Below are 23,331 nucleotides of genomic sequence, written 5' to 3'. Positions count from 1 at the left end.
CACTGAAATGATAACAGCCAACATGTACCAAACTCTAGTTTAAATATTAAAACTCATCTAATAATTATGACAATCCACCCAGGCCCCATTTTATAGATGAGAAAACTGAGGCTGAGAAAGGTTATGGAACAAGGTCAGTGATATCAGCTTGTTGGTGACAGAGTCTGGCTCCAGGACTATGACACTCGAGTACCCTCTGGACCAGCCCACATCTCCCTCTTCCCATTTCCCACATGGCCCTCCTGGTTTGCTAGGAGCTCCCTGCTACCATGACAGCCCCTTGAGCTGACCCAAAAGGCATCTACCTGGGTCTTCATGGTGTTCTGTGTAGACACAAAGAGCTCCATCTCCCCTGCCTCGCCTTTTGGAACAGCAATGGTGCAGTGAGTCTCCAGGTAGAAGTGTTCTTGGCCACCAATGTATATCTCCCCTGGGGAAGCAGTGAGATCACTCACAGTGAGCCCGATGCTGCAGAAGGGGCCAGCTTGCCTAAGGAGAGAGTATACTCTGCCAAGTGGCCTGGGCAGGAAGCAACTGATCACAGGGCTACCTGAGGGGTAACCTCAAGGTTTCCCACTTGGGGTGGAAAAGGATCCCAAAGTCTTAGCTATCTGGGAGCTGAGCGCTCCAGCCTCATCTCCACCCCCACAACAAGGAAAGAACGACACTGAAATGCATCCAGTCCAAAGTTCTCTTCTCACTGCAGCTTATGGAAATCAAGGATTTCAAAAACTGTCATTGTAAAATTTTGGAAAAAGTAAAGCAGGGATTAATAGATGTGATTGAAACACTGAAAACCAGAGCATGTTTCAGAACCTAAGCTACCAGGCCTGGTGGAGAGTTGGCTTCATACCAGGCTTGGTGGAGAGTTGGCTTCATAGTGACTTTGCAAAGCACGACAGCCAATGTAAAAAACAATTCCAAAAGAGGTAGTCAGCTGTGTTGTCCTGGGGTGGATTTGATTTCACAATGTCAGAGACAATGAAAGCAATGGATTTGATTTCACAGTGTCAGAGACAGAAGTGGAGGGAGAGCAGGGCAAAGAGAAGAGGAGGGAGGATGCTAGTCGAAGATGGGTAAGGACTGCCTTCAGGTAGGGGGAGGATGAGCATTTATGTGGTTAGAGGCCTGGCAGACCTAAGGCTGTCAGGCATATGTGGCTGTTATGATCCCTAGATGGTCTTCCAGATCAGAACATTCTAGAATCTCTCTAGAATCATTAGGTCCAGCCTAGAGACGGGAGCGTAGAGATTAAGATAACTGAAGCTCTTTCCCAGCCAACTGTCTACTATTTTGCTACAAACGTAGCAAAGTGTAGTAACAGAGGGAATCTTCTGTTAGGAAATGTCTGGAAATCGCTTCCCTGCTTCAGAGTTCAATGCATATCTCTAGAATTTAATTTGCAAACCAGGGCCACCCCATTCCCACTGCAGCATGGAGCGGCTCTACCTGACACAACATTATCTGCTTCGGAAAACCCCTTCTTGAGATCCCCTTTCTCGATCTTCAGCTCAGGTCCATAAAAGGAATTGTTCTTTATAGCATCCTGAGGATCACAAATAAGTTTCAGAAATGTGGCTTTTAGCAGGGAGGGAAAAATGGGTTCCGATTTAGGGGAAGAGAAGCTCTCTGAATTGTTGACTCTCTCTTTCCATAAATGAATCTCTATATGCTTCACTTGAAGTAAGCTCTACTGTAGCCCAGGGAATCATATTCCTCCATTTCCTCAGCTGTAGGTGGACAACCCTGGACCTTGAGGAAAAGCAAAGAATACCACAAGGACCAGATGGAGGTAAAATTTTGGGAAGGAGGAACTCAGTTTGGCTGTTGTTAGTGGACTGGGCCTAAGATCATAAAGGGGAAGGTTTCATGGACCCCTAATCCCAGGGTTGAAAGGGATTTAAAAACCATCTAGTCAAATCCCTACCTGCTGCTCAAATCCTCTTTAGGGGATCCTAATAAATGCACATCCAGGGATGGGGAGCTCACTCCTCTACATAAGCAGCCCATTCTCAGTTACCTCAATTGTGATAATGGCTGGTAGTTCTTCATAGACGATTTTCACCCCTTGGGCAGCTCTCTGTGTGTGTTCCGGGGTGTCAGCAACCACAGCACCAATGACATGCCCAACACAAGTAACCTAGTAGCAGAGACAGACTGTTAAAGAGTGCAACCAGGCTCATGGTGAAACAAATTAGTTTTGGATTGTTCAAAAAGCCAAAAGAAGTCCCTGCCCTTACAATCAAAGCACATTTTAGGAATGCCCTGGGGCCTCTTAATTTCCTCATCCTACTGATTGAGGATCCCTAGGATCAAGATGACAAACACATTTCATCTCAAGGGCCAATTCTGAGTATTTAGTACTGGCAGACTATTGAGAAGCTGAACCAGATAGAATGTGGCAATTGATTACTTGTTTGCCATGAGCAGAAAGGGGGATATGGTACCAGGAAGTGCATTTGTCAATTCAGATTCACTCCAACACCATTGGTCTTCCTATGGAGACTCAGAAGGCAAGGCCACATTTGGCTAGTTACTACTAACAAATCATGACTAATCTTAGGCCCTGACCCCCAGTTTTATTTTCTTTTCACCACACCACTCTCTTTAATGTTCTATTTCCCAGATTTATACCAAAAGCTTCTCAAATCCTGTAAAGGCTGTAAGCATCAATATAAGGCCTGTGAGACATATACTTATAAGACATGATACTTTTTTTTAAGTATCATGTCTTATACTCCACCTAATACCCAAAAGCAGTAGCTCTCAAATGCTGGTTCTTAGACTTGATGACCCATAAAAAGATTTTTAAAAATTTATATGATAATTATTGTTGTTTTATTTTGTTTAATAATTCAGTTTCATAAAAGCTTAATGGATCTCCTTCAGAGATAATTTTCATCCAACATCCCCAAAAAAGTAAACAATAAAAATTTTTTGTCCAACACATCACTTTAGAAGACGAGGTTTCTGACAATAGGAACCAACAATTAGCATGCATGTCTCTGACAATTATCTCTTGTGGCTCAAATAAGCTATTGACTTGGTTGGTTAGTGCAATGGTGGTTAAATCTGGCTTTTGGTTAGTGCAATGGTGGTTAAATCTGGCTGACTTTCACTAGCCATAACGCTAGCACTGCTTTGAGAAGCTCTTAAAGTATGTAAAGCAATTTGTTCTTCTATGAAATGCTCTCCTCATGGAGTCCTTGTTCTCATATTTTTAGTTTTTTGTTCTCTCCCTCACTTTTACATCAATAATAAGATGAATTCACTCTTCAGAATACCCATTCATGTCTAATTTGCAACATTCGATGTCCATTGGAATTACAAAATGACTGTCGAGAACTATCCTATGAGTAAAATATAAGGACTTTCGTAGCAGCTGCCTTAAACATTTGAAAAATTTTGTTTGTTGTTGCAGAATTCCATATAGTTGAAATTAATAGATAAACTTTCATGTAAGTGAATTACCAATTCACGTAGTGGTGGTATCGTGATTTCTAACTAACTGTTTATTAAATGTATTCTTATTTTATTTTAATTAAGGAGCTTACTGTTGTCCCTTAAGAACCCAATTGTTAGTTCAAAAGCAATCACCAGCCTTGTTTTACTGCCACTTTGGCACAGAGACATCCTACCATGTACAAACAGCAGCCATCAATTCAATAAACAAATAACATATTCTATCCCTTTTTGGATTGTCCTGAATATGGGCCAACTGGATGATGGCCACAATCCATGCAAATGTATAACCTTTCCAGATCAGGAGTTTGGAGCAATGTACATAAATTAAAACTTCAATACTTATTCAATTTACTTCATATAAAAAAAATCCAAGACCTACCTTCTCCTTCGCAAAGACTGTCTCATCATTACAAATTCCAGTTATGTTACTCCCAGGAACATCATCAGCGGAAATGAAACAAACAAACCCTGGCACCTTCTTAGCTTCTGATGTATCTATGGACCTGCAAGAATGAGTGGTGTGAGGGGCCAGGGCAGCAAGCTGGAGCAGGGGACCCATCACCTGGTTGGACAACCCTGTTCTTATTTTGATTGGCTTGGCTCTATCCTAATTCCTCAATTCTCTGCTTCTTTTCTATTAGATTCTAATTCAACTATATTCTATTCTGCAAATGTCGATTAAATCCTCACCGTGTTCAGGCCACTATGCTGAATGCTGCTGGGGATATAAAGTGAATAAGCCATCCAGGCACAGTGACTCACACCTTTAATCCCAGCACCTTGGCAGGTCAAGGTGGGAGGATCACTTGAGCCAAGGAGTTTAAGACCAGCCTGGGCAACATAGCAAGATCCTGTCTCCATTTAAAAATAAATAAAGTGAATAAGGCAGGCCAGGCCTCTTTGGACCTTACATGATGCCCTGTCTGGTCTCCAAGTACAAGCAAGCCATATCAGAACAAACAGCACTTACTCTGGAGAGCTCTGGCTCACGCACACATCTCACCTAACTCCCTTCCAAAATCAGCACATGGAGCCCTGCTGTGCCACTGATCCAATGGCCCTGAACAGCTTCATAAAGCTGGATTTCTCTCCCCACATTCATGGTGCTATCCCAGCACGACAGGGCATCCTACCATAATTAGGCAACCTCAAAGGGAGGTTTAATCAATGAACCTCAAAGGGGGAATGCCTGAATATATTATCAAGGATAACAGTCTCAACTATGTACACATCACACTGGCACATGCCCCCACAGGGAAATAGGGCAACACATTTCAGGGAAAGGTATGGAAACTGCCCTGAAGTACTAACCATCTTCCAAATGCTTAATCCTCACAAGAAACCCTGAAAGTACTTATCCTAATTCCCATTTTATGTTTGGGGAAACTCAAACTCAAGGAAGTTAGGTAGTTTGTCCAAAGTCACTAAGCCAGAAAGCAGCGTGACTGGGATTATTGGAACTGAAAGTTAGGAGGGTTAAGCTCTGTCCTGCCACACCCACTTCCAAGTGTGTGCAGCCCAGGAAGGCCCCAATTCTTGCAGTTATGACAATGTCAACCCCCTCATCCTCTTCCATCCATTCACACCTTGCTTGGATGAAGGTGGTTTGAGTGTAGACAATGTGGGTTATGGTATTGTCAATATGGGCTCAAGACAAGGAACAAAAGGGAAAGAATGTATCCTATAGCTAGCAACCATAGGAACTTAAACACTTTTTTTTGTTTTCAGGGACCTGGACAAGTTTATTTATCTGTTGGATTTCAGCTATGCCTGGTTCACCATTCCTGGAGGGAGCCCGTCTCCAAACTAGGAGCAGCAGCAGAGAAAAGACCAATGACAAGGAAACCTGATTCCTAGTCCACGCAGTGGGCCCAAGGAAGGGCTTCTCCTAGCTGATCTGCTCAGCAGGCTATGTGTCTAACGCCCACCAGGAAGTGAAGTTCATGCTCTCTGGCTTGAACATCCTGAGGCAGCACAACACAGTTGCTCACGTTGCTTGGCTTCAAATTCCAACTCTGCCACTTACCAACTGTGTGGCCTGGGGCAAGTAACATACCCTGCTTGTGCCTTAGTTTCCTCATCTGGAACAGAGAGATAATAGGACCTGCCTATAAGGTCTTCCCCTCTCTCTAGCCTGGGAGGTCCTGGAGGCACCTCATTATCTTTGCATCTCCATGGCCTAGCAGGGTGAGAGAAGTCTCCTGGGTACTCCCAGTGGCCCCCTCACAGCATTCCACCAGCTCCTCCTGGCGGTGACACTCACTTGATCTTGGCATGGGCCCGGGTGCTGGTGACCAGCCGGAGAGACAGCTCATTCTCGTAGCGAGGAATATCGTCACAGTACACGGCCTCACCAGAGGCCTGCATGTTCGCTGCCAGGTGGGGCAGGGGCCGGCCCACCATGTCCTCCTCAGACTGACCCTTGGGCACCTCCTGGAATGACAGGGTCATCAATCAGGGTGAGCTGCCAAGGACACTGCCCCTCTACAGGCCCAGGGGACACTGGTGAGCTTCAGGCTACATGGCAAAGCACACCGAGGGGTAAGAACAAAGAATTCAGAGGGGCTTGGGGCAAAGGGAACAGGAAGGTGCATAAGTGATGGCAAGGGTGGTCCTAGTGTTGTTATACAAAAGAACAACAAGAAAAAGAAGAACCTACATTTCCACTAATTGGGGATTGGGTAAATAAATTATTCAGCCCCATATAACACAATAGTATGCAACCATTAAAACATACTTTTGAAAAACTTTAATTAGAAAGATTGTTCATGCAAGCGTAAAAACATGACACAAAACATTTGTGTTTGTGTTTGACGATAATTCAAATTATGTAGGAAAAGATAATATATGCTATAAATATAGTATATATATGTCCATATATGCATAGGAAATAATGAAAAGAATTAAACAAAAATATAATAATAATTTGCTCTTGGAGGTAGAATTGTTGGTGATTTTTATTTTCTTCTTTATGCTTTTCTGTATTTTCTAAAATGTTTTAAATTATTGATTTTATAATAAAGTTCTGTTTTTGTTTTACAAAGTAATCATAACCATGGCTAATGTTCACTGAGTGTTTCACCATATCCCAGGGACCATCTAAGCAATTTACTTTTATTAACACATTTAATCCTCAAAACTATCTTATGAAACAGGTATGTGATTATCCATATTTGCAGGTGGGTATAATTAACTTGCTTAAGAGGCACACAAGAGGATAAATAAGTTGTTCAAGGTTGCGCACTTATGAAATGGCAAAGTGTGGATACAAATTCAGGCAGTCAGGCTCCAGAGTTCATGCTTGGGACAACTACACTCCAGTGTGCAGGGGCAGTAAATTGTGGCCTGGGGGCCAACACAGGCCCACTGCCTGTTTTTATAAATGAAGTTTTATTGGAAGGCAACACAATCATTCATTCCTGTTTTGCCTGTGGCTGCTTTTGTGCTACAATGACAGAGTTGAGAAGTTGCAATAGAAGCCATCTGGCCCACAAAATCTAAAATGTTTTCAGGAAAAGTTTGTTGACCCTTTATGTAGCACCTCTCAAAAAGCTGGAGTAGATAGATGGTTTGTTTGTTTGTTTGTTTGTTTTAGCATGCTCAAGAAGACGTCTGGCTTTGCACATTATCCATCATGTAAAAAAAAAAATTGTAAGGAAGAGGTGCAGCTAAGAGTTTAATCCCAAAGAGAGAAATGTAGGCAAACAAGGGAGAAATAGTGACATTAACATCTATAAGGTTCCCATTTTCTTCACTGGATATTTATGCACAAGAGTAACGAGCTTTATGCACCTATATACAATTCAAGTTAGTCATTAGCCGATGGTCAGCCACTAGCCAACTCATGTGGCCTGCAAAGTCCCCTGATATTAGCCATACACTGACTGTACTCACTTGGAAGAGCTGGACATTGGCTGGGGGGTCTTTCTGAAAGAGTAAAGTTGCACTGGCGAAAGTGGGGTCCAGTTTACCACACTTCTGTGGAGACAAGATAACAGAGGTGATCAGGATTATATTTCAGTCACTGATCCCTTCCTTGGTTGTCCATAAAAATGACCAAACTGATAACTGATCCCCTTGTCTCTTTACTTCATGCCCCCTTTGAGTGCTGGCCGGATCTCTCAGCATCCAAACGTGGGCTCTGAGAGCTCAGAATTAAAGAGCAGCCTCAGCTTCACTGCTAGCCCCCCAGTGTACCCTGTAGACTGAATGGTCTGTACTTTCTCCAACACCCCAAACTCTTTCCCTCCTTCTTGCATTTATGCCTGCTGCTGTCTCTGTTGGGAATATCCTTCTCCTCCAGCCTTCCTGGAAAAACCTTCCCTCTCCTCCTCAATTCCATGGGAAGCATTCAATGATACAGAAAATGTTCACAATATAATCCCAATGGAAGCACAGAGGGATTTAAAGCTCTATATGCAGCATGGTCCCAAGTCTATTTAGAAAATAATATATCCACATCAAAAGATAGGAAGATGACAGATATTGATAGATGGATGGAGGGACAGATAGAAACAGAGAGAGAGATGGGGCAGACAAACAGTATGACAGATAGATGGACAGATAAATTCAGGAAAAAAGATCAGAGAAAATAACCAAAATACTTAGCAGTGGTTTTCTCTGGGATTTGACAGTAAGAGTAATTTTAGGTTTTCTTTATCCAATCCTGTATTTTTAAAGTTTTTTTTTTTTAAAGAGGGATTTATCTCTGCTGTCCCTGCATCAGTGACATCTTCTCCGCTTTGGTATCCTTCCACACTCCATCTCCGCAGTTGTCTCCCAAGTGCGGCCTTTATTGTCCATGTTCTCCCCGACACTGAGCTGCCCCCTAGCACCTCGTGCAACCTGGCTTAGGACAGGCGCAAAATAAATTCTTGGTGAACAAATCTCAGGAGTGGGGCCCCACCTCACCCTGCACTCTCTCTTGAGGGCACATCCTATGCATTCCACAGCCTCCTGGCTATTGCAGCCCCACCTGACATTCCCATTCCACCCTACGGACTCATCACACTCTGCATTTCCTTTTTTTTCCTCTTTCTTTTTTTTTTTTTTTTTTTGAGACGGAGTCTCGCTCTGTCGCCCAGGCTGGAGTGCAGTGGCGCGATCTCGGCTCACTGCAAGCTCCGCCTCCCGGGTTCACGCCATTCTCCTGCCTCAGCCTCTCCGAGTAGCTGGGACTGCAGGCGCCCGCCTCCACGCCTGGCTAATTTTTTTGTATTTTTAGTAGAGACGGGGTTTCACCGTGGTCTCGATCTCCTGACCTCGTGATCCGCCCGCCTCGGCCTCCCAAAGTGCTGGGATTACAAGCGTGAGCCACTGCGTCCGGCCTTTTTTTTTTTTTTTTGAGACAGAGTTTCGCTCTTGTAGCCCAGGCTGGAGTGCAATGGCATGATCTCAGCTCACTGCAACCTCCACCTCCCAAGTTCAAGCGATTCTCCTGCCTCAGCTTCCCAAGTAGCTGAGATTACAGGACAAGAACCTGTGTCCCCAAAGCCCAGCCCAGCACTCTGCCTCTAAGCCAGCTGGTCACTCCCATTTCCGTGATTCTTGTGCTGTGACCCTGGTCCCTGCTATTCTGCCCTCAGATATCCAGAGGAGAGGAGCAAGTTTACTACCCAAACCAACTTCTTATATCCCCAAACATGCTACAGAGAGCCTGTGCCTGGCCAGGCCCCACTCACGTCTTCCAGGTTCTCTTGGCCCAGCTTCTGAAGGACTGTCAGGTAGAACTTGAAGAAGAAGCTGAGGGTGAGGGTGCGCCGGAAGTCCACCATGCCACCAGGGGCATCGGGAGGCAGATGTAGCTCCTCCGCCAGTCCTGCACACACGTCCTGCAGCAGCTCCTCCTTCCAGAGCCTGCCAGAGAGCAGGGCATGGGACAGCGCTCCTGCCCAGCCCTCCAGACCCCTTTGTGTACAGCTGTGTGCCCAGGGCCTCGGAGCTGTACAAAGCTTGGTTCAAAATTTGGCTTGGATACTTGGAGTTGGGTGACTTTAGGCAACTTAACCTCATCGAGCCTCTGTTTCCTCATCTTTAAAAATAGATACAATTTTAAAAGACCACCAAAATAATAACAGTTAAAACCTATCAAGTCCTCACAATATGCCAGGCAACATCTTAAGTGTTTTATATGAATTCTCACTTTTAATTTAAATTTTAAAATGTAGTAAGGAAAATTCCTACACCCATTTACCAATGAGAAAACTGAGGCACAGGGAGGTTAAGAAACTTGACTTATGTTTCCTATTTGGTAAATGACAAAGCCAGGAATTTTGGAACCAAGGAACCAAACTCCAAGTTAAGCTTTATTGATCCTATGTGGGTGCTGTAAGGGTTTCCTAGGATAATGCTAGTGAAGTGTTTGGTACAATTTCTGTTATATAATAACCATAGAAATAGTAATAGTAGTAGCAGTAGTACTAATCACTGCCATAGTGGTAGCAATAGTAGTAATAACAGAGCAGTAGTAGTGGCATCAGCATCAATGCTACTAGTAATAATACTAGCAACAGCAATAATAGTTGCAGTAGTGGTAACAATATAGATAGTAGTAGTAGAAGTAGTAATAGTCATAGAAGCAGTTGTAATAGAATCAACAGCAACAGTAGTAATAATAGTAGCAACAGAAGCAATGCCAAAAAGTAGCAGTCATAGCACCAGCAGCATCAATAACAGCAGTAATACTACTGTTAGTAGTAATAGTAGCAGCAGCAATACTAGTAGCAATAGTAATAGTAGTAGTAGCAGTAACAGTAGTAGTAGTAATTTCAGTAGCAATAATATTAGAAGCAGTAATGTTATTAGTAAAATACTAGCATAACAGCAGTAATAGTAGTAGTAGTACTAATAGAATAAGTAGTAGAAGAGGCAGCAGGAGTAGTAGCAATAGTAATAGTAATAACAGCAATAATACTAATCATAACAGTGACAGTAGGAATTGCAGCAGTGATCATAGCTGCAGTGATAGTAGTAGCAACAGCAGTCATAGTAATAGCAATAATGAGTAACAGTAGTAATTCTAGTAGTAGAAGCAGCTGGAGTAGTAGCAATCATAATATTAATTATAGTTGCAATAATAGTAACAATAGTAATAATAGTAGTAGCAGCAATGGTAATAACATAGCAGTGGCAATACTCCTAGCAGTAATACCAGTAGTAGTATTGGTAATAGTAGTAGCAACTGTGGTTATAGTAGAAGTAGAAGTGGTAGCAATAGTAACAGCAGTAGCAGTAGTTATGGTAGTAGTAGCAGTAATAGTAATACTACTGGTAGTCATAGTAGCAGCAGCAGTAACAATGATACTATTAGTAGCAGCAACATTAGCAGCAGTTTCATTCTGCTGTTAGCTCTTACTTGGAAAGCTGCCTCTGAGTGGTCTTGAGTGCTGAGATGGTTCTGTTGGCCATTCCACCATAGCAAAGGGCCAGCTCCTCTACCTCTGTGGTTCCTGGCTTGAATAAAACTCTCATGCCACTGGTTACCTTGGCAATGTCATCTTCTCTCCGGGAGGCCTGCTTGAATGCTGAGAAATACTCCCCCTAAAAGAGAACAGGAAGGTGCCTGTTTTCCACCTTGCTCTGCAGGGGCTGCAAATGGCAGACCCAAACCACAGGGCTATGAGGTGAGGTAAGGGGATAACACCATCACACATCAGTGGGTGAGCTGGCCCCAGGAATCAAAGATCAAACGTAACTGATTACCACCTGTTTAGGAGAGGTTCCAGATAACATTCCCAGAAGCTGAAAAAAAAAAAAAAAAATAGTATTTCTCCCTGCTAGTCAGAAAAGCTGAGGGTCACGGACAAAGTAGAACTGGGTGGTCTCCATTGAACAACAGCTGTAGGGGAGGAAGGGTGCTTTCACAAAGCTCCTCAGAAACCCCTCATCCCCCTTACCTTCCCCACCCTGGTGCCCACTATCAGTGCCCACCCAGCCTCTCTGGGGACTGAGTCTGTTTGGCCTTTGGCATCCTCTGCTTGTGGCCTCCACAGTGCCCTCTCTAACCTGCCTCTCCCACCAGTCTGTTGGCATTGTTCAGAAATCTTGGTGAAAGAACCCGGGCACAGTGGCTCACGTCTGTAATCCCAGAGGCCTAGGCGGGAGGAGTACTTGAAGCCAAATGTTCAAGACCAGCCTAGGCAACATAGTGAGGCCCTATCTCTACAAAAAAAAAAAAAAAAAAAATTAGCCAGGTGTGGTGCTGCACACCTGTGGTCTCAACTACTTGGGAGGGTGAAGTGGGAGGATCACTTGAGCCTGGGACATTGAGGCCGCAGTGAGCCGTGATCATGCCACTGCACTCCAGTGTGGGCCAGCAGGCAGAGTGAGATTCTGTCTCAAAAAAAAGAGAAGAAAGAAAGAAAGAGAGAGAAAGAGGAAAGAAAGAAAGAAAGAAAAAAAGAAGAAAGAAAGAAAGAAGGAAAGAAAGAAAGAAAGAAAGAAAGAAAGAAAGAAAGAGAAAGAAAGAAAGAAAAAGAAAGAAAGGCAAGCAAGAGAAGAAAGAAAAGAAAGAAAAAGAAAAGAAAGAAGAAAGAAAGAAAGAAAGAAAGAAAGAAAGAAAGAAAGAAAGAAAGAAAGAAAGAAAAAGAAAGAAAGAGAAAATATCACTATCACACTATGCAACAATCACTGCCCTTGTGCTTTAAACACATTTTCCTTCCTGGGTTTGAGCCAGGATCTTTCTTTAAGGATAGGAGGAGAGCATGAACTACTTTCCAGGAAAGAGCCACCTGACTTCAAGCCCTTTCTGTGTCAGGTTCCTTTTGAGGTCTGTACTCACTCTGGCACCACAAATTCTGTTGAACACCAAAATTAGCAGGTTTAGGGAGAGGAGTCTATTGGAAAAAGCACAATGAGGCCCACAGTTGAGGCCGCCAAATGGCCACAGGCTTTTCCCTGAAGAAGCCATGGAGCCCCTCTTGATGATGAAGCTAGCTCAGCTTGGATGTCAAGTGTGGCTCTGGGGCACTGAGCCCAGAGTTTGACCTATTTTCTGGAACAGAGGTCCCAGGTGCTCACTCCCAGGACTGTGCCCATCCACGGGGACATTCTTGCTGGGGTACGGTGAACTGCCAGTGTCAGGTTGACAACATCCTTTCTTGAGAGTTTCCTAATTCTGGGTATTAAAATCTCATTTCTTTTATGGAAGGATGTATTTTGTTAATGACCATACCTGGCAAATAAAAACTGAATAGAGCTACACCTATTTCCTCCCCCCTTTCATCACTCATAATTAAAAAAAAAAAAAGTTTACTGAGCTGTGAAATTCAAAACTCTGGGAATCACTGCTCAAAATGGTCTATACAGACAAGCTAGAAAACCATTACGAAACCACCTCAGGGATATAAATGCTCTAATTTAATTAGCTTTCTCATTAAGGAGGTCAAAATTACCAAGGGCAAAACATGCCTTAGAACACTCGCTAAAGCGCCGGCTGTGGGAAACCTTCACACTCTCTCTGACAGCGGCTCCCCAAGCCTCTCCCAGATGCCTTTTCTGACAGGCCCTTTTGGATGTGTTCTGAGCTGGTAGCTGCTGTGAGAGGAAAGACCCACACCAGGTCAAGATATCACAGGGCCCAGGGAACAAACAGTAAGGCAGCCAATGGTGCCCAGACCTGCCCCAACAGGCCAGAAGAGCCACTCATATAGCAGGAATCCATCCACACCAATCCACAGCGAGGTCAGTGAAGCAACACCTCGTCAAGCCTAAGGTCAGAGTATGAGAGTCTGAGCCACAGGCAGCTTCTTCATGCAGCACATGAACCCCACATTCTTTACCACGGGAAAGCAAATTTCCTCTGACATGGGCAGGAATCCTTGACAGCTAGATGTGTTCTTGGAATTCTGTTCTTAGCTGCTGGTCATCTCCACTGGCTTCTAGGCATCACCAGGAACCTTATGAATTGTTTATTTTCAGTCCTCACAATAAACCCTATAGTAAGTGACATGGTGCCCATTTTACAGATGAGGGAATTGGGGCTCAGAAAGGTGAAATGGCTCACTCAGGACCAAGTTTCTAGCTATCTGGTTCCACAGTCCATGCCATGTGGACTCCTATCCTGCAACTTCTCATTGTCCAGAAAGGAATATGGTTGGTTCAATAGAGGCAAAGTTCAGAGAGAAAAATCATCAATGTAAAGGTTGAGAGATGCTCAAGTTGGTCCCTGAGGCAGATTCTGATCTCTTTGTCTAGAGCCTGGCAATAGGACTCATTTGAGCAGAGCCTGGAACCACTTCCAACATCTCACCTCCCTGCTGTAGGGGATCTCTATGGAGAGCAGTATCTCCTCCGGGCTCAGCAGGGTCTTTCTGTAGCCAGGGAAGAAGGTGTGGTCCATCCGGACAGTCCTCCTGGTGCCTGTACAGAAGCAAGATGAAGAGGAGCCAACGTGAGGGAAAGGCTGGGAACCCCATGGGGAGCAAAGGACAACCATCAGTGGGATTTTTCATGCTGGTCTCCAATGCCCACAGTCAGAGGGAATGACTGGCACAATTGGGGCCAAATCCTCCATCTGAAATCCTTAAACATCCTTAAGCAATGGTGTGCTGGTGAATAACAACCAGTTCTGTGTCGGGGGAAAAGCCCTGGTTTATAGCATTTGCCAATTTCTGTGGTGTAAATACTTCCAGTAGCCAATTTCAGGCCACCAAAGTTGCATCACTGAATGTGAAGCTGGGAGGAGGGCAGGAAAGAGTTAGCACAGCAACCCGGACTGCTCTCCTCTGTAGGGGCTGCTTACAAGGCTGGCCCTTGGGAACTTGTACTTCACAAGGGTTCCCAGTGCTCCATGATAGAGCAGCTCACTGCGCCTAAATTCTCTGTACAAACAATAGTTTATGCTGAACCCCTGCTTTCCTTCTGGGAGTCTAGACTTTAGGCACATGCTAGTAGAGGCTGCCTATGTGACAAGCTCCCAAGAAAACCTCAGTCGGTGAGCCTCTAACAAGCTTTCCTGGTAGGCAAGGCATCACTTGTGTTGTCACGACTTATTGCTGGAGGAATTAAGCATGCACTGTGTGACTCCACTGGGAGAAGTCTCTGGAAGGTTGGACCTGGTTCCTCCAGACTTTGCTCCCATGTATCTTTTCTCTTTGCTGATTTTGCATCCTCCTGCTATAATAAGTCATAGCCAGGAATATGACGGCATGCTGAATCCTCTCAGTAAATATCAGAGCCGGGGTGGTCTTGGGGACCCTCTGACAAGGCAGAGATGCACAGCAGCACATAATTGTAGAGCATTTCCGCCGTACAGACGGAACAGATGCAAATCACTCAAGGAGCACTGATAACAGCAAAATGAAGTACTTAGGAAGTGATGAATTTTGAGTATTTATTCCTTTTATTTTGAATATAATTTAGTTCATTGTAATTTTATACAAATTTATTGTTATTTTTATTTTTTGAGACAGAGTCTCACTCTGTCACCCAGGCTGGAGTGCAGTGGTGAGATCTCGGCTCACTGCAACCTCCGCTTCCCAGGTTCAAGTGATTCTCCTGACTCAGCCTCTCAAGTAGCTGGGATTGAAGGTGCACACCACCACACCTGGCTAATTTTAGTGTTTTTAGTAGACATGGGGTTTCACCATGATGGCCTGGCTGGTCTTGTACTCCTGAGCTCAAGTAATCCTCCTGCCTCAGCCTCTCAAAGTGCTGGGATTACAGGCATAAGCCACCACACTTGGCCTGATTTTTACTAATAATTGTGTTTCACAAATGGCTCACAGAATTCCTGAAGATACAACAGCAGGCTGTGGTGAGCCAGTGCATCCCAGCCCCAGTACCCCACTAGGTAAGGCATGCAGGTAGCAGTTCCTGCTGTGAATTCTCTACAAAAAAAAAAGGTCCAGCTTTCCTGTCCCCCAAACCAGGTACATTCTCCTTGCTTCCCTGGATCCAAATCTTAGGGAAAGCTGGGTCACTGAACTTTGAGCTCTGTTTCTCCAGAAAATGACCTATCTGGTGAGACTTTTCTCCCCCAAGTCCTTCTTCCTGGACATCTGCTTCAGACAGCTCACCTCTGGACACAAGTGTCAGCTTGGCCCCACTGGCCATGAACAGGGGGTTGAGGTCGGAGATGGGGCTGGCAGTGATGATGTTCCCTCCAACGGACTAAAACAAGCAGAGAGCATGCAGTGAGAGCCCACCCCAGGAAACCCCTGCTCACGTAGCAGCCTCCTGAACACAGGGCAGCCGGGTGACACCTGCTGCAGGCAGACCCCTGAGGACCTGTGCCTACTGTAGTCACAATACCAGTACCGTGAGAACTTCGACATTCTGAAAAATGCGCAAAATTTGAAATCAGAACACTTGAGATTGGATCCCAACTCTAAAATTTTAGCAGGCAAGCCCCTTTAAGTGTGTTTGTTTGATTGATGATTTCACCCAACCTTTTCCGGAAAGGATTGAGGTGATTTATCACAGAGCCATATAGACTTAGTAAAATAGAAGATATAGATCAAGGAAAGAGAGGAGGAAGACTTAAGGTTGAACAATTTGCTCTACTGGGATCTGAACTTCCTGGTAACTTGGCAAAAAAGTGTAAGAAGAATCAGATACAGGGTTCTTATTATTAGAAAACAAGAAGAAAATCAGTTGCACAATGAAAATAAAATTCTTCCTGGAAATAGATTTTAGCAGAACTAGGGAACTTGGCAGAGTTTTTGAGTTTATGTTTCCTTATCTATAGTTTATGTTTCCTTATCTATAAACAGAAGTGACAGGTACTTGGGGTGGGGGCTGGGAGGAATAGGAGTAGGCTGTTTTGTTTTAATTTAAAAAAACAATTTAAAAATAGAAGAGATAGCTTTTCTTCCAACACCATAAAGTGTTGTGAAGAGCTTCCATTGGCATAGGGTGTTTGAATGCCACCATTTGCAAACTGGGAATGTGGGGACTTGTCTGAAGGCTGACTGAATAATCAACAGGTGGATTCCTCCCTCTGATGGAGGGCTCTGTCTCTGGTTCTCCCTATAGCTCTGAAAGGAAATTCCCCTCTCAATTCTGACTTCCCCCTAGCATATCTCTTATTCACCTACTGTTTGGCTCAGCCGAGCTCAGGAAGGGGGAGGGAGGCAGGAAGCCTCATCTCTGCAACCACAGAATGAAGCCTATGAGTCGTGGAGTGCATTTCCCAGGGTATCCCACAGACCACCTTCATCAGAAGCACCTGAAGAGCTGGGCTATATCCCAGACCCATATATCAGAATCTCTGAGGGTGGGGCCCAGGAATCTGCGCTTGAACAAGCACTGCTCCTCCCAGGCAACTCTAAGCACTAAAGTTTGAGGCCCACTGCACTGACGCAGTGAGAGTCTGGCTGCCCTGCTTTCAGATGAAAGCTCCGTCCTACGGGCCTCGCTTGCTTCTGACAGCAACTCACCGCCACAGACTTGACTTGCTTCCCAGCAAACCAACGCAGCTGCTCCAGGACCCCTCTGAACACCTCTGTCTTTTGGGCGGGAAGCTTAGCAACGGCATCCACCAGGGTTTTTTCCACAATGCTCAGGGGGCAAGCAGCTCCAAAGGAGATACCTGGGAACATACATTTGGAATCACAGCAATTCTTCCCACAGTTCAGAAGAGGCTTTCATGCACATTTCCTCTGAAGCTTTCCAGAAACCTGAGCAAGGCTGAATCAGGACTCACAGCTTTCCATGGATGAGGAAATTAGGGCCCAGAGTGGTTGAGTGACTTAACCAATGCCACACAGCTAATAAAAGAGCCAGTACTCAAGCTTGGGCCTCTTGATCCTACAACCAATGCTCTTTCCTCTAAACCAGTAGTTCTCAACTCATTAAAGTCAGAATCTCTGAAGGTGAAATCCTAGAATTCTTTTCAAAAGCACTCAAGCACAATCCCCACCTCCCCACTCCTGCATTCCAATGTGTAGCCAGAATTGAGAAAAATGATTAAAGATCCCACAGCCTCTTGCCCACTGGCACCCTACCATGGATGTTTGGGCAATGAATGGGGTCTCCTCCCACCTTTCCCTGTGCAAGGTGGGCCCCAGGAGAAGCAGGGGGCAGCCAGAGCTGGTGGGGAGACCATCCTGACACCTGCCACCCACCTTGTAACCTATCCTCAGCCTCACAGCCCCTCCATAAGCTTGGAGTGAACCTCCCCTTACCGTCGGGTCCATGTTCTACCGAATTCAGCTCAGGGATCCAGGCTGGGCAGACAATCATAGGAAACAGCATATTCTTGAACTTCATCTCAATGCCTAGAGAGAAACAAGAAGCTGAAGCTGTAGGCCCATTGTTGTATCACCAGGGCAGGCCTTAGCAGTTTTTCTCACCATTACACACAAGATATATGACATATCCACAATCATAATATGCTCCCTGGTGACTGTAGGTGTCTGGGAATAGGCAACTCAGTAGACCAGGGATGGGATTAGATGCAGTCTTTGGACTGTCAGCCCAAAACTAGGTCTTTCTTTCCCTCTCAAAAAACCTACCTGAATTCAAATGAAATGAGTTTGAATTCACTCTAGTGTGTGTGTGTGTGTGTGTGTGTGTGTGTGTGTGTGTGTGTGTGTGTGCATTAGAAAACACAGGAAATTAAGGTATGTCAGGAACCCTTCTAAGCACTTTCCCTATTTTAGCTTATTTAATGCTCACAACAACCCTATGAGGTGCTATGATTTTTCTGTTTATAGATGAAGAAGCTGAGGCACAGAAAGGTTAAGTTTCTTGCCCTAATCGCACAGCTAAGAATAACCAAATTTCAGTACTGGAATGATTATTCGTGTTGGGGTATAATCGTAATAAAAACATGAAAGTTTAACATTAAAACAAAAAAAGGAAAATGGGAGGGAAAACTTCAAATCTGTCCTCCAGTTCCCACTATCTGCCTGAGTTCTTCAAGTTGTCTGGCTTTGTGGGGCCACACCTCTGTGTGTGGTTTCTGGCCTTCCTGACTAAACGAGTCGGAAGCCTGTGTTAAACAAGTGCCCCTCTGTTCCATAGACCCAGTTGGCTCAGCATCTCTGCCAGCCCTGCCAACAGTATATAGATGGAAAAGGTTAAAAAGAAATGCCTGTGACCTCCTTTCCCCCCAACCCCCCAGGGTGCTGTTTAGGATTTCTGAAGGGGGCCCTAGGCTTCGACGGCCCCCAGATTCCAGAATCTTCTAAGCTCCCTTCAGAAATCCTAAATAGCACCTGAATACCAGCCCCTTTTGAATATCAGCTTCCAGGACAAAGAAAACAGATTGAGACAATAAGTTCTATGTTGCTAAGGTTTTCTCTCTGTCTGCCTTCCCCCAATACCCTGCATTGACTGGAGGTGGCTATGCTATTGGGGTATGTATAAGAGAAGAGGGAGTGGCACAGACAGAACTGGTCTTTAGAAATCATTTCTAATTGTGGAGCTTAGGTAATCTTTGTAAATTCCTTTCTCTTGGAATCCAGCTGGGCCCAGGACATTGGATGACTCATGGCAAGGAGCATACAAGTGTGAAATGATCCCCTTGAGGCTGGGATGGGGGACCACGTGAGCCCATGAGTTTGAGGTGAGCTGTGGTGGCATTGCACCACTGTATTTCAGCCTGGGCAACAGAGTGAGACCCTGTCTTTGAGGAAAAAAAAGAAGGACCTCCTAAGATTCCCCCAACCACCTTAAATCAAGCTACACCTGAGCTACATGAGCCATGAGTCCTGTTGAGCCATGGCCATCAAGATCATATTTCTTGAGGTGTGTCTCAGCCCACCCTGCTGCCTCAGTGTGGCACAAAACCACAGCCAGGGACTCCACCGTATGTATATGTGCTCACAAGGGCGGCGCCCATTCTGACTCCATCAGCACTGACCCAAGCCAGGCTCTCCTCTCTGTGGCTGAGAAGCCAACCAGAACTCAGGGCTTGGCAGCTTCTTCAGGAACCAGAGCCAGGACCTGACTGCTTAGAAGGATGGCATACCCCTCCACAGCAGAGGTCCTCAGCTGTGCCACGGTCTCCTCCTTAGATCCTCACTAGGCTTGGGACCCAGCAAAGTAGAAATAGGCTATGCCAGGTTTAGAAATTGACAGAGATTAGCAGGGGCCTGGGAACCTCTCACCATCTCTTACAGCACTGGGGCTGAGAGCTGCATATTCTGAGTCTCCCAGCCTGTTCAAATATTCCAGGCCTCACATCCTAGGTGGTGGCACTGACAGGGCAGATGGCCATGATCATAGGCAACACAAACACAGTCATACCTGGAGCTCTCCTCTTCTTTACCTTATCACATCATCCCCCAGAAAAAGCAGGGTGGTGGGGTCAAAAGCGTGACATTTATGGAACCTCTAGTGTCCATCAGACACTGGCCTAGACACTTTGCTTAAATTAGTTCCTCCTCCCTTAGACTAGAAGGCCCTTGAGGGCAAGGAACCATGTCCAATTGATCTTTATATCCCAAGCCCCTTCCGGAGTACCTGGCTCATGCTTGGCGCTCTGTAAATGTTTATGGAGAAAAGTCAACTACATGCAAGGATCTCATTTCACACCCAAAACAATCCTTCAAGGAGTTGTTAGTTCCCCCACATAAAAAAAAAAAACAGAAAATGAGGGTAGATGAGGACAAGCAACTTTTCTGATGTCACACATCCAGCAAGGGGCTGAGCCAGGCCTGTGGGGCTCCACAGCCAGGGGCCTATGCAGGAACTGGAGTGTCCAGGGATTTCCAGTTGGCTCCAGGTAGTTAGTGGGGCAGAGGGGTAGGGTGCAGAGGCAAGTAAAGTCAGGGGAAGGTGAGGATGGGCAAGAGGACCTAGAAACACCCCAGACCCCCTGGCAGCCCAAGGGCAGCCTCTCTGGCCCTTACCAATCTCCGTGTTCCCCACCACCAGCTTGGCGTCAGGGTGCTGAGCCTTGAGGTCCAGCAGTTCCTTGAGGGTTGAGGCCTGTATCCACGTCACACGCTCCCCTTCAAATCGCAGCTGCTTCCGAGGAGTGTCTTTCAGCCTCTGGGAAATGCAGTTTTCTTACTACACTGTCTCCCTCTTCCTACTGTCATTCCTCTTATAAATTGCTTTAAGTCCTCAACGGGATGTTTTACTAACATTCAGAATGAAAATATCTATCAGGAAGAAGCAAGGGGAAGTAATATGTTCAGAGGCAGGAACTCCATTGGGACTATTAAATATATGCTTAGTCTTTACAAGACCTCCATGAAGGTGGCATTGTGAGCCTCATTTTTCACCGGTGAAAGAAGATCCTGAGGGTCAAGGAGGTTATGGGACCTGCTGAAGGTCACCTGCCATGAGGGGTCCCCAACAGACCTGGCTGAAAGCCTAGATTCCTTGCAGTGCCCCATACTGTCTCCAGGGGGCACCATGGACAAGTCATGAGAAGGGGAAGGAAAGAAGGAAGGAAGGAAGGAAAGAAGGAAGGAAGGAAGGAAGGAAGGAAGGAAGGAAGGAAGGAAGGAAGGAAGGAAGGGAGTGTTTGTTATAAGGGGATGCCTAGGAAGGCTGGCTTTAGTGCTTGCAGGGTGACACTGGGCTGAGAACGAAGCCCTCAAAATCAAACTGCCAATATTTTCAAAGTTTCACAGTCCAGAGAAAGATCTGCTGGTGGCCTGCTGCAAAGCCATTCTCTCTGGCCTGTTGAAGCTACAAGGCAGTTTTCATGAGCTCAAAACCCTGAGAAATGAGCACTTCAAAAACTCCGAGTGGCTTGATTCTTTTGTTGCCATAAATATTAGAGTGACAGTGATAAAGTGGGTGTGAGAGGGTTTCCTTGAGACAGAGCTGTGAGCTGCAGATCATGTCCTTTGAAGAGAGCTCTCATTTTTTGTTTTGTTTTGTTTTAAATAAATGGATTGCTTATAGGGGGAATAGGTTTCTTGGAGTGCTTATATATTAGATATAGGCAGGAGATCAACAAATGGTTACAGTGCACCTGCTACGCTACACAGTGTGGAGCCAGTCCCTATCCTCATGGGGCTTGTCATTTAGCAAGGAACACAGACATCAAATTAATAACTGTAACTCTGACACACATGAACTGAAGTGCAGGGGCTGTGGGCACATGTAGCAGAGACTCAACCTAGGGGAGTGTCAGAAAATGGAAGGGAAATTTAAGCTGAAACCTAAAGGACAAGAAAGACACAAAATTCCCAGTGGGTATGAAAATAAAGCAGGTCTCCAGGGACTCACAGTACAGACCTGGCTGGGTCTGTCCCTGAGGCATCACCTACCAGCAACTCTGGGGGAAAAATGGGCTCCTGGGTGGGATCCAAGGGCGTGAACTCCTCTGGTTTGAATAGAGATGGCGATAGGCTGACCTACGGGGAAAGAGAACAGGTAGGTGATGCAGTATCTCCTCCTTTCAAACACCCAAGAGGACCAATTCAGCCTTTCCTTCCAGCAAGCTCATTCCCAGGACCCTGTAGGCCGCAAGAGGAGCAGGTAATCCCTGGGAGGCAGGAATGAGAGAGTCTCAGTCACAGGACCCAGGGCTAATGTGCACCATCACCATCCCCATAGTCTGCCATCACCGACTCACCGTAGGTTCCTTTTCCAGCCCCCACTTCCAGGGACATGGAGCTTGTACACTGACTCCTCTAAGTCTCAGATTACCCCCAGGCTTCCAGGGGGAGAAGAACTCACTTACTGAGTGGTCTTTCTTCTGGTTCATGCAGCAATTTGGATTGTTCCCATCTCCTCCACAGCATCCACCATCCTAGAGAGATGATGAACATCTGCACAAGGGTATTTACAAAGAGTATTTGCAGAAGCTAAGGAACCTAGATTATTAGCATCCAGAACACTCCAGCTCTGATGCCTGTCCCAGCATCAACAGCAGGGGCATCCTACCTGCCTGTCGCACAGAGTGGAGGCCTCAGCTACATTCCCTCTTGCTTGGCTAATGTAGATTAAACAATTCTTAGATAAACAAATAGAAGCAACAAGGTCACTGAATTTCAGGAACTTTCCTCCATAAAAACTAGGTCCTACTTTATCAAAACCTATCCCTTATGCCCATTTCTCTTCTTCAGTGCTGCTTCCTCAGGAAGTGTTTATGAGGGATATTCCCATTGGCTCTCTCAAGACTCAAGAGGCTCGACTTCCAGATCAGCAAGGTTCTAGGGGGCGTGGCTGGTGTCTCCCAGCCTGGGCTCTCTGCGGGACCCTGCCAAATGATGTCCCAGACGAGTGCTGCCAGTGTGCCCAATGGCCTCCCTACTGCTTATTAGGCACTTCTTCCCGGAAAGGTAAACACTCTTCACTCCTCATCGTGGGCCTGTTCTGCAGAAGTATGCAGGTCAGACCACCCAGCATCTCTGGGAAAAGACTTGCTCAGGACCTGTTAGGATACCAGTGGCAGAGCACACACAGAGTCTAGAATTACCACCTCCTAGCACCGAGGCATTGCAGAGTGGCAGAGGGGCGTGCTCAGCTGACTGATCTGCAGCTCAGGGCTTCAGAAGACAGAGTCCTGGAGTTGTGCTGAGATGAAAAAGTAGGGGAAACTCATAGGTTCCTCCTCAGGCACTTTTTTTGGGGTAGTCAATTCCTGAAAAAGCAGGCTGGGAGCAGTCCTTCTGCATGTTAGCCACAGGGGACACCACGCCGTGCTGGCATTTCCCAGAGGCTGTTTCACAACTCATTGTCTTCCCCAAGAAAGCACTCATGGGACGCTGGAGGTGTGACCTTGGAGAATTTGTAAGCAGGCAGGCAGTGGCATCAGGAGAGAAACCTCCCACCCATCCCACCACCTGCACATGCTGCTCTATGTGCAGACTCTTCCTGCATTCACAGCTCCAGCACTGGACGCCAGACCTGTTCCGTCCATTCTGAGCCTCCCCACAGCCAGCCACCTTGCACTTCCCCTCTATATTTAGAAAGAAAGAAAGGAAGAAAGAGAGGTTTCTTAGTGCCTCTTCT

General features: G+C 45.7%; 1 protein-coding gene across 1 annotated transcript in view; it reads right to left on the bottom strand.

Annotated features, from left to right (window-relative positions):
- XDH (xanthine dehydrogenase) overlaps nt 1-23,331 on the bottom strand; it is a 79,967-nt gene that overhangs the window by 30,803 nt on the left and 25,833 nt on the right. The window contains exons 7-21 of the mRNA XM_055252054.2: nt 22,058-22,126; nt 21,642-21,728; nt 20,265-20,406; nt 17,592-17,684; nt 16,845-16,996; nt 15,483-15,576; nt 13,715-13,824; nt 10,820-11,004; nt 9,147-9,321; nt 7,360-7,443; nt 5,729-5,898; nt 3,845-3,968; nt 2,021-2,140; nt 1,450-1,546; nt 306-430 (exon numbers count right to left, since the gene is read on the bottom strand). Coding sequence (XP_055108029.2) covers nt 306-430; nt 1,450-1,546; nt 2,021-2,140; nt 3,845-3,968; nt 5,729-5,898; nt 7,360-7,443; nt 9,147-9,321; nt 10,820-11,004; nt 13,715-13,824; nt 15,483-15,576; nt 16,845-16,996; nt 17,592-17,684; nt 20,265-20,406; nt 21,642-21,728; nt 22,058-22,126 — 1,827 coding nt within the window. The remainder of the gene's footprint in view (nt 1-305; nt 431-1,449; nt 1,547-2,020; nt 2,141-3,844; nt 3,969-5,728; nt 5,899-7,359; nt 7,444-9,146; nt 9,322-10,819; nt 11,005-13,714; nt 13,825-15,482; nt 15,577-16,844; nt 16,997-17,591; nt 17,685-20,264; nt 20,407-21,641; nt 21,729-22,057; nt 22,127-23,331) is intronic.

This window comes from Symphalangus syndactylus, chromosome 18 (assembly GCF_028878055.3).
Source record: "Symphalangus syndactylus isolate Jambi chromosome 18, NHGRI_mSymSyn1-v2.1_pri, whole genome shotgun sequence".
Classification (NCBI taxonomy): domain Eukaryota; kingdom Metazoa; phylum Chordata; class Mammalia; order Primates; family Hylobatidae; genus Symphalangus; species Symphalangus syndactylus.
Note: the sequence above shows the minus strand (reverse complement) of the source record. Positions and strands in the feature narration are given on the sequence as shown.